Source organism: Nicotiana tabacum, chromosome 3 (genome assembly GCF_000715075.1).
Source record: "Nicotiana tabacum cultivar K326 chromosome 3, ASM71507v2, whole genome shotgun sequence".
NCBI lineage: Eukaryota > Viridiplantae > Streptophyta > Magnoliopsida > Solanales > Solanaceae > Nicotiana > Nicotiana tabacum.
The window spans coordinates 172,047,653-172,059,730 of NC_134082.1; the positions used below are offsets into that span (position 1 = coordinate 172,047,653).

The 12,078-nt window shown below is 35.1% G+C and overlaps 1 protein-coding gene and 1 long non-coding RNA gene across 2 annotated transcripts; one reads left to right on the forward strand and one right to left on the reverse strand.

The window, feature by feature from the left end:
• The first annotated feature begins 6,403 nt into the window (after window positions 1–6,403).
• Window positions 6,404–9,992, forward strand: LOC107803289 (uncharacterized). Its single transcript, XR_012708021.1, has 2 exons — window positions 6,404–6,718; window positions 9,556–9,992. It is a non-coding gene; the product is annotated as an uncharacterized LOC107803289 (long non-coding RNA).
• A 667-nt stretch (window positions 9,993–10,659) lies between these two features.
• On the reverse strand, window positions 10,660–11,007 carry LOC142177985 (uncharacterized). The gene has a single exon (XM_075247259.1). It carries the CDS (start codon window positions 11,005–11,007, stop codon window positions 10,660–10,662), a length of 348 nt encoding a protein of 115 aa, XP_075103360.1.
• Window positions 11,008–12,078: the final 1,071 nt, after the last annotated feature.

Sequence of the window (12,078 nt, forward strand, 5' to 3'; positions counted from 1 at the left end):
GCCTGAATCTACACACAGGGTGCAGGGAGTAAATTGAGTACTCCAACTCAGTGAGTAATAATAATAAATGCAGACTGAGCAATAAGAAATCACGTAAATGCACATCAACACGCTATAAAGAAGCAGTAAAAGCTAGTAAAAGCAATGAAACAGTGAAAATATGTAAAGTCACTTAAGTTCAGTTAAGCTTCTTAAAATTTGCCTTTTTAAGCAGTTAAGCAAGTAAATGACAGGCAACTAGAAAATATAAACACATAAAGAACCGCACCTCGGGCACAATACCAATAGAATCAGCCCCACGGGAAACACATGGAACAACACCAGCCCCTAGGTCTATATTTCAAATCACAATGGGTACTCGCGCTCACTAGGGGTGTGCAGAATTCTGGAGGGGCCCCTTACGGCCCAAGCGCAATATCAAGCCATCTCGTGGCATCATCAATAGGCTCTCAGCCTCATATCAACAAGCCACCTCGTGGCGTACACATCTCAGGCCCTCGGCCTCATAATCATAATCAGTGTATCCTCACAACACAGTCCCTCGGCCTTACTCAGTCAGAATCTCATAAGCCACTCGTGCAACAGTAAAACATGATGCTCAGCCCAATTTATCATTTAATGTATTAAAACAGAGTAGACATGACTGAGTTATGAAAACAGTAGAATATAGCATAATTGAGTACAAGTATAAAGTCAAAACGGTGAGGAAATATCCGTAAAAATTCCCTAAAGGTCCAAATAGTTGGCACAAGGCCCAAATATGGCATTCGGCCCAAGACATGATGATGGAAAAGAGTTTTTAGTAAAAAATGCGGTAAAATAGTCATTCGGGGTGGACTAAGTCACAATCCCCAATGGTGCACGGCCCCACGCTCATCATCTAGCGTATGTGTCACCTCAATAGAGCACAACGATGTGCAATCCGGGATTTCATACCCTCAGGACAACATTTACAATCATTACTCACTAAGATCCGGTCCAAACTCTAGCCCGCGATGCCTTTGCCCTCTCGAATCGACCTCCGGATGCTCCAAATCTAATCAAAAATAAGTACATAACCATTAAAATATGCTAAGGAAACAAAGCCCACTCGAAAATATCCAATTTGCATCAAAAATTCCAAAATTGCTCAAATCGGCCCCGGGCCCACGTCTCGGAATCCGATAAAAATTACATCAATAGAATCCTCATCCTCTTACGAGTCTACCCATATCAAATTCATCAAAATCCGACCTCAATTGCCCGTTCAAATCCCCAAAAGGATTCTCAAACTTTTCTTCCACTTTTTCCCAATTTCCACTCTAATTTCTCAAATTAAATGATGAAATTCAAGACTAAATCATGGAATTAAACCAAATATGAGTGAAGAATAATTACCCCAATTGCTCCACCAGAAATCCCTTCAAATTTCACCTTCTCCCGAGCTCTCCAATGGCTTTTATGATATTGGACTTAAACCCTCGATTTTAAAATATAAATTGTCTGCCCAGATATTTCTTCATCGCAAATGCGGCATATCCCTCGCGTTCGCGAAGCACACAACTTCATTGACCGGAATTCCTTCTATACGAACGCAAGAACCCTCTCGCGAACGCGATGCACAACAGACTCAACACTACGCAAACGCGACCCCTATTACGCGAACGCGTAGAACAAACGCTTTGGAGACCCAGCTACTCCTCTTCCTTTATGCGAACGCGACATAAGCCTCACGAACGCGGAGAATCACAGCATCACAATATCGCGAACGTGACACACAAAACAGGAACGCGAAGACAAAATTCGCCACCTCAGAGAACACTCTTCGCGAACGCGAGTCCCTGACCGCGAACGCGAAGAACAAATCGTCTGCAACAAAAACCAGCAAAAACTGCCAAGTCCAAAGTCCAAAATTGATCTGTTTAACCATCCGAAACTCACCCGAGGCCCTCGGGTCCTCAACCAAACATGCCAACATATCCCATAATATCGTTCAAACTTGTTCTAGCCTTGGGAACGCTCAAAACAACATCAAAACACCAAAATTATATCGGATTCAAGCCTAAGAATTCCAAGAACTTCCAAATTCCGCTTTCGATCAAAAAGTCTACCAAACTTCGTCCGAATTACCTGAAATTTTGCACACATGTCACAAATGACACAACGAACCTACTCCAACTTCCGTAATTCCATTCCGACCCCTATATCAAAATCTCACCTATCAACCAGAAAACACCAAAATCTCAATTTCGCCAATTCAAGCCTAAACCTTCCACGGATCTCCAAAACACATTCCGACCACGCTCCTAAGTCCCAAATCACCTAACGGAGCTAGCCAAATCATAAAAATTCTAATCCGAGGTCATCTACTAACAAGTCAAATCTTGGTCAAACCTTCCAAATTTTAAGCTTCAAACTGAGAACTGTTCTTCCAAATTCATTCTGATTACCCTGAAAACCAAAACCGACAATTTAGATAAGTCATAATACATCACACAGGGCTAGTCATGCCCGAGAACTGGCGAGCGAAGTGCAAAAGCTCAAAATGACCGGTCGAATTGTTACAAAAGGTAAACTTAAAGTTTAATTTTAATAAATATAGAAATGTGTCTTTTTTTAGATGGACTAAATAGGAAAGAGTGTCAAATAAATTGGGACGGAGGGAGTTATATTTATTTTCTAATTTGACAACTCTTTAAAAAAAAAAACGGAAATTGAGTATATATGCAAAGGGGAAAAGACTTTTCCCAATCAATATTTTTACCTGAAACTATTAGAAAAATATGGAACTAATATTTCAATAGAATGAATAGGTAAAAATCTAGTGAATTATCCCCATTTGGTGAGTTTCATACCTAAATTATTGATGCTTTCCTTTTTCCACTGGAGTATAATTATTTTTAGATTTAAAACCCCCGGATGAATATGGCAAATTATTTGGGATAACTTGTTGAGAGGCGCGTGGGAGATGACAAAAAATCTTAAAATCGAGTCAATCTAACTGTTTCTAACAGGAAATCTATGAACACTCAATAGTTTATATGTGAACTCGCAAAAAGATAACAATTTAGATTTACCTATTACTCAATTTTTTATTTCACGTGCGTCGCCCAATAAGATTTCGAAGAAGCAAAAAATATCTGTACTGACAAAAAAAATCAATGAACACAACAAAGGAAAGCTGGGACCAAATTGGGAAGGACCATATCGAGTCACCATGGCACTAGTTATTTCTTCAATGCGAAACATCTGTTCTAAGAACTCACATGACTGTCATTGGCAAAATAAAGATTTTCTCTTTTTAAAATTTGAAGTCTTTGAATAAATATGGCTTCTTAAAAAATATAGATGAAATCATTCAAATTCATCTTGTACTTGCCTTAACATCGACTTGTTCAGAGTAAATTTGTTTGCCTAAAAAAGAAGAGAGAAAACAATACAAGAAGAGATCATTTGGTACGAAAGAGATAATTAATTCCAGGATTAAATTTAAGATTAGTTCATTATATGTTTAATTGGGATAAAATTGCGATATAACTAATTTCCGTACTAATTATCTGGGGACTGTATTGTTATTTTTATCTCTATGGGAGAATGTGATGACTATTCTCGGGATAAATTATTTTCCAACCAAACGATCCCGAATAGTTCTTCTTATTCGTCAAAGACAGACTCAAGGTAGCTTGCAGACACTGCAAATTGATGCTCTCAAATTGAGGAAGATCAAACATCTAATTTCAAGTGAAAGATATAGTTCAAGATCAAGTTTCAAGTGGATTGAAATTTATTAAATTCAAGATAAAATTTAAAGATTTTTGATAACTCTGGTATATCACCATGAGTTTTACCTATCTAAACAATATCTAAACAAGTTTAAATGAAGAAGCCAGAAAAACAACAATAATTAAAGTGGGAAAACCCTCATATGATAAACATGATGTTTAAGTGTCGTTATGTCGAAGGGTTGAAGCTTTATGAAATTTAATTATTTACGAATTAATAATTGACATGTTAAATAGCCCCAAACTGACATGTCTAAAAGATGATTCAATTTGATAAAAGTCACTTGGGTTGGCCACTTTTTAGGTCGGCTATTAGAGTTTAGCTATATTTTAAATTGTATTGGTAAAGTAGTCACAAGGACAGTTAAATTAAGGAATTTTTACATCTTATAGCAAAGGTTAACGCCTTATTTATTTTTAAAAAATACCATTTAAAAATATTATATTCTATAGATACCTTTTAATGTTTATAGCAAAATATCTAATTTTGGTTACCTCCTACCCCTAAGCCACTAAATACGCTATTTAATTACACTATTTTCTTTCTCTCTCTACTTTGATACATCTCATTCTCTTCCCCCATCCCATTAAAAATTTTGCTCTCCTCCTCCTCCTAATGCACAGCAACAACAAACCCTAACCCACACAAAACAAGCGCAAACCATCATTCTTTTTTGCTAAGTATTTAGTTTAATTTGGTTCAACAAATTTGACAGCTCCATATATAGTTTTTATGCTTACCCCAAAAAACTTTAGTTTAAGGAAGGATGCACGATCTGTCAAGATCAAGAAAAATATGGATATGGTCAAATTCAAGGTTTGCTGCTCCAAATACCTCTACACACTCTGTGTGTCCGACTTTGAGAAGGTCGACAAGTTGAAGCAGTCACTTCCTCCAGGTTTGAACATGCAAGATCTTTGAAGATGGAAGGACTATTTGGCTACAATGCGGAAATTAGGGTTTGTTGTTGAGCAAAGACGACGGAGTTTGGGGCTGAGCAACTTGATTTTCTGTTAATATATTTCAATGTATTTTCAACGTATCACGCTGTATTTTCATGTATTTCATTGTATTCATTGTTTTTTTTTCATTGTAATTTAATGTATCTCGCTGTATTCCGTGTATTTCATTGTATTCACTGTCTTTTTTTTCATTGTAATTCAATGTATCTCGCTGTATTCCGTGTATTTCATTGTATTCATTGTCTTTTTTTTTATTGTAATTCAATGTATCTCGTTGTATTCCGTGTATTTCATTGTATTCACTGTCTTTTTTTATTGTATTTCAATGTATCCTAATGTATTCTATGTATTCATATGTTTTTTCAATTAATATAATTTATGTATTCAGATGTATTATATAATTTCTCTTAAGATTGCTATATTTTTGGGATTTTTTCCAGTTGAGAATTTTTTTTATAATCGAAAATACAAATTTTGTGTGTTATAATTGAGTTTGTTGAGTTATATTAGTAGTCTATTATGTTAATTGATACAATTTCCGTTTAAAAACAGTGTAATCTCCTGTTTCACGTTGTGAATACAGTCGAATACAGTAATCTGTCCAGCTGTAATCCCATGTTTCATGCCATGAATACAGTCGAATATACTCAAATACAACAACTGATTAGCTGGACTTCCCTGATTCACGCCTATTTTTGCTACTTTATTCATGAATACAGTAGCTTAAATACATCAAATACATCATATAACCACAGAAAAGGTATCTATAATCCGTAATATAGCAAATGGTATCTATAAATGGCTAATTACTACTAAAAGATAGTGCTTTATGAAAATTCCCCTTAAATTAATGATTTCATCCCCAACTAAAATATGGAACACAACTTCATCGATCGATATTGGAATTCGAAATTCTGTGGAATCCTAGTAAAATATGCTAGAATTCAAAGATTTGCTGAATTTTCAAATCCAAGAACAATTCCTAATTTTTGAATCTTTACTAGTGCAAAATTTAGGAACGATTTTTGATTTTTAAATTCATATTATACTTCAGCAAATTTAAATCTTTACTAGTGCAAAATTTAAAATCCAAGATAAATTACCTATTTTAAAACTTTTACTAGTGCAAAATCCATGAACAATTTATGATGTTTTTGATTTCACAATACAGTTTAGTAATTTTTAACCTTTAAATAGAAAATTAAGGATATATTATTGGTTTTGAATCTTTATTAGTACAAAATCTAGGAAAATCAAGGAATGATTTATTGTTTTTGAATTCACATTATATTTTAACAATTGAGAGGTGCTACTTCATTTCATTCAAACTCCAAGAACAATTTCTGAATTTTGTACTTATAAATTTTCAAAGTAGTCATTTCTGGAGTTCTTCCGTGTTTTAAATATGGCTATTTTTCGTCAAATTCGTATTTTTGCATTAATGAGTAACTACTATGTCAATACTAATTTAAAATATGGCTAAATTGTAATAGCTGGCCCAAAAGTGGCTATTTACTAATTTCTCACGTCAATTGATCCGGTAAGAAAACATCACTGACCCAACTTGTTAAGATCCGAATGAGCTGGACGGGTTATATAAATATGGGTCAGATTTGACACCACAGCAGTCGTAAATGGAAACAATAATAGAAATACTAGGAATGCAATTCAAAATCAATAGAGAAGAGGAGCTCCACAAAAGGCGAATCTTTTGAATCAATCAAAGCAAGAGAGAAAAGAAGCTCCAAAGATGAGACGGAAGTCAAATCGCCAAGACAAGAAGAAAATATCAGTAACTTCCGATCGGCATGGAGAAGCAAATAGAGAAGAAGCGACACAAAGGGCAAGTCTTTTCGAGCAAAGCAATAGAGAAGCGACACAAAAGGCAAATCTTTTCAATCAAATTACCATTAGAGACGCGACACAAAAGCTTAATCTTTTCAGATGCCAACACAAGAAGAAGAAATAAGTGCCTCCCAATTAAGTTCGCAAAGGTATTACTTAGTTTCTTTCTACTGCATCTCTGTGTATTTTCTGCTTTTTCGAGTGTGTGTGGGTTTATTTTTGCATCTCGACTAAGTCTATCCTAACTTTGCCCACCAAGGTTTATGAGTTGTGAAAGAACCAACTTTTGGTTTCCCACTTGTTTCCAATATATACCTGCATTGAGCCCTGGACTAATCACGATTCACACCGGGAAAGAACTAATTTTTCCCCCTCCATTGCACTCGTAGTTCCAAATGTAAATGTATAGAGGGATCTCCTAGAATACCGTTTTGTAGTCCCAAAGTAAATATGCAGTGCTCGGGGATCTTCCGGAACACCATTCCGTAGTCCTAAAGTAAATATGCACTACAGGGGATTTTCCGGAATACCGTTCCGTAGTCCCAAAGTAAATATGCAGGGGGATCTCCCGGAATACCGTTCTGTAGTCCCAAAGTAAATATGCAGTGCAATCAACAGAGATAACAGATACAACACAGCAGAAACCTCGTGCATCATCATAACAAGTACAACAGCAACAATAACAATAATATAAAGTACGACAAGTAAATCAACTCAAGAACTTTAAATCATAAAGAAACGATAGAACTCATTCACAAGGAATAACAACAGTAAGGAATGCTAGGCGTAAAGAGAACAGCTCAACAAGAAAGGAACTAACATGCCACAACGATTCCACAATATACAATTCGGCAACAAGGAAAAACTAACACGAGTCAAATAGTTCCAAATAAGGGCAAGTCAACTAAAACATGGGATATCTAGACTTCTTTTAAGGTTGAAAAATTATGAAGAATATTCAACAATTCAATTAAAGATAGACAGCGGAAAGGTAATCATAACCTCCATTAAGGCTAAACAATTATAGGAGGAGATGATGATAATTTCAAATAAAGATAAGCAGTTATGAAGAGATAGCATGACAATAGAAAAGGTAAAATCTTCAGTTAAGTCAAATAAGAGTCAAATAGGCAATAAGAGTGAATCCTAAAGCAATTTATTCTAATTTAAGCATGTAGAGGTGAAACTAGTAAATAGAAACTCAGTCATATCAAGAACAACTTCATACACAGTGAATATAAGGACCTAAGAACCCTAAAAGGCTAATTTTCCACAAATAAGTCCGAGCACTCACAAATAAAGGAGCTTAAACAATGAATTTTCTATTTATTTCTTATTTAGACGCAACAACTATTTATTTCAACGATAAACTTTTCTTATTTTTAACTAAATAAATTAAAAAAAGGTAAAAATATATATATAGTTTATTATTAAAAATTAAAACATGAAAAAAAAAATTATGTAACAATGAGTATATCATACCTCCTTAGGCTAAGGTCATTCAGGGAGTGAAGGCTATCAAAATGTCAAATTCAAGGTTATTAGGAATAAAAATAGTTTAGGTGCGCACCAAATCATCTAGTTTAGAGGGTTCTGAGATATTATGCCTAAGAATTTTTAACAGAAGAAAAAAGAAACTAAATATATGCAATTTTGTTCTTTTGTTAGAATGGATGGTTTTAAAGGCGTAGGCGTGAGCCGAGGCGCTTTAGCTAAACGAGATGATGTGTAAGGCCTGAAACAATACAAGACTCACAAATCTTTAATTCTAATATTTTATAAATTAATAAAATAAAAATATAAATAAAATTATATTAAAACTGCAAAAAATTTAAAATATATATTAAATCGGTTATTTTATTAAGCGGACAGCTATTTAAATCAAAGAAGTTGGAGAAGTTGGGGAGTGAACTTCTCATTGGGAATTCCCAAAAAAAAAAGAAAAAAAGGTTTCGCCGAGAATAACAATTTCTGTCAAGAAATAAGAGTTGTCGCTACTGACTAGCTCTTTTCCAATAAAACAGGAAAAAAAATTTCATGAACGACCAACAGTGTCTAACTTCAGCAAATTTAAAGGACCGTTGATCCTCCGGGTACTATATAAAGGACTCTTTCCAAATTTGAAAGCGTTTGGAAAGAGTCTACCCAAATTTTGTCGACTCCAAACCATCCATGGCATTTTCATCTTCATCTTCCAAAAAAGAGTCTTTATGCTTTCCCTACTCATTGCAAAGTGCGAAGTCTAAGTGCCAAAGTGAATGTACTCTAGGCAGATTTTTTACTCGATCCGAATAGAAGCATTTCTACGAGCTATGTGAATTTTTTGGTTCCCAAGAAACATTGAGAAATAAACTGGACGAAATTGCTGATGACCGGAAGCAAGAATGGATATAGAATCGCTTGTTTGAAATTACTTGTCATAATAGCAATGCGGTTGGCAGGTATTACATGAAGGGGTTACGATTAGAGCTTGTGATTAATTGCTAATTTTTAATTTTATTTGAAAGTTAGGGTCGGTTCAGGATCAGGGTTTGTGAGTAAGAATTGCTAATCTCTTTTTTTCTTTTTTTTTCTAAAGAGAAATGACGGATACAGAATCACCTGTTTGAAATTACCTTAACAAGGATTCACTTAACGGATGCGCTTGGTATTAAATTATGGGGTTAGAGTTAGGATTTGTGACTAATTGCTAATCTTTAATTTTCTTTGTGAGTTAGGGTCGTTCAGGATCAGGGTTTTGTGAGTAAGAGTTGGTAATCTCTTATTTTTTTGTTTTTCTAAAGAGAAATTAAGGATAGAGAATCGCTTGTTTGAAATTACCTTAATAAGGATTCAATTGACGGATGCGCCTGCTATTAAATTAAGGGGTTAGGTTTAGGATTTGTGATTAACTTTTAGTCTTTGATTTTCTTTGGGAGTTAGGGTCGGTTCAGGATCAGGGTTTATGAGTAAGCGTTTCTAATCTCTTATTTTCTTTTTTCTACAGAGAAATTAAGGAACTAAAAGTTCAAGCTGAAGATTGGAAGACGCGAGCTGACAAGCTAACTGAGAATGTTGTTACCAAGCACTTCCGTATGCAGGATGCATCTATTGATTGGCCTCCAGCTCCCGAAGATATGGTACGACAAATTGAGCAAGAAGTTGAGAGGTTGAAACTAGAAAAAGAGAAGCTGGAATTAGAAAAAGTTGAATTGATTGATAGTATAATTTGGAGATTTTCTGTAGCCCAAGATCGTTAACTAAGATTGGAGGATTCAACTAAAGAAGAGGAAGTTTGAAAAGAGAAGAGAGTTTTTGGAAAGGGGAACTTTGTTTAGGAAAGAAGATTTACTTAATTTTTGGCTTCATTACAAATGAACAAGACACCTCCTATTTATACTTGTCTATGGATGATTCTAAATAATGTACAAGGAAAATTTTAGCTAACCTTATCTTCTAACGACACTTTAGAATATCTAGATATGTCTACTAGATAACCTTATCTTCACACAATATTCTAGAGCATCTAGATATTTCTACTAGATAAATATCAAGGATACTACACTAGGATATTCTAGAGAAATATATGTTTTTCCAAAAAATTAACTTACTTTATTTTTCTCACACTCCCCCTTAAAGTGATTTTTTGGAACCTATCTCACGCTTGTCGCGGAAGAACTCAACCGACTCTTTAGGATGCGCCTTGGTGAAGATCTCAACACTATTTTTCTGGCTTCTCTTTCTTCCCTAATGACTGAAGTTTCTTCCATTGGTCATGTAAAGAAACATGAGTATGTGTTGACAAAATTTTCATCTCTGAAACGAGCTGGCTTGACAATAATTCTTTTTTGACTTGCTGAAACACTTGAATCATCTCTTTGTTGAGTTTCATGTCGTTGAGTTCTTGGGCTCCTGGCACAAGCGCAAGTTCTTAAAATGATCTAGAAAAGGACCAGTTTCCCCATAATCACATCCTTCTCCTGGTACCATTAAATCCATCTCATCCCAGAAATCCTTCATCTTAGTATAATAGGATGTTATAGAGTCGGTACCTTGCCTCAGTGTTCCTATTATCGTCCATAAGTGATAAAATTTAATAAGGTTTGACTTGTTAAAACATTCCTTCAATTTTATTCCACACCTTCCTCACATCTGATGTGTAGATGATGCTTGGATACAATTTAGTAGACACAGTGCGACCTATCCATGAAAGCACCACATCATTACATTGTTCCCATTGATGCGCCAATTCTCCTCTGTAAGAGCTTTTTAACCAGGTTCTATCTATGAACCCTAGCTTGTTTTTCACCAACAAAGTCATTCTTATCGATCTGTTCCATAAGGCATAGTTTTCTGGTCCTGTAAGCTTGATATCTATCAATGCTATTCTAGGAGTATCAATTTGTTGTAAAAACAATGGGTGATTGTGATCGATTTGCAGACTTCCAGTTTCCGCCATGACTTACCAGCTTAAGCTTCGAAAATGTCGCCAATTGGAATTTTGAAATCTTCGATCCAATCTCAAATCGCCTACTATGATACCATGATAGAATCTGTGTACAGATCTAGCGAGCAAGACAATTGCATGCGATCGAGAAGGAAGCTAGAGTAGAGAGACGAAAACGAGAGAGGAAGAAAAAGAAGAACTTTTCATTATGTGTCTAACTACTCTGTTAATAAGAGTGAGTTAGTTATATACAACATAGCTCACACGACCTCACACGATTCATATGTGTAAAGTAGGTAAAAGGACTAAAATACCCCAACTCACACACTTTCTCTAAATATGCCAATGTAACTAACATAACTACCATAACTAATACGACCCTACTTTAATAGTTGTGTTATACTCTGATATGCTCATAGAGGATGAAACAGAAGTGGATCCAGAATTTGAACTTTATGAGTTCAACCTTTAAGGTTTTTACTAATGAACTTATTATATCCTCAAAGGGTTCACATCTATAATTTGTAGCTATTTTAGTGAATTTTTACATATAAATTTGTATTTCGTCTCGAAAATTATGGGTTCAATTGAATCCGGTGTTATAAGGCTACATACGCCCCCGGGATGAAGGCCCTTTTAGTGAAAATAACCTTTGATATCTTTCCGGTTTCAACCCGGTAAATGTTCCGGTGATTGTTCAATGAGATATAGTTTCTTTCATGTGTTCGCATACTTGTAATTTGGAATGGTCTTAGTAGATTTGGTTAGTGTAGTAGGGGATAATACATAATTATCCCATTGGGGTTGTACCAAAGTGTCAGTTGTACCCCTTAAAAATACGGGTGTCCTATGACCCCCTGATTTTATTTGAACCGTAATAAATACCATCTTTTGAGATAACCACCTGTTTCAAGAAAATCAGCGAATTACACGCACCAACCAGCTTGTGCCATGTCATTTCTTTTTTATTATTTTTATTTTTATCATTATTTTTATTGTATCTTTTTATATTTTTGCTTCTTCGTTTTTGGGACCTTCTTCTCCTACGAGATCAGCCTCGCCGAAGATTTCCACCAGCAGAAC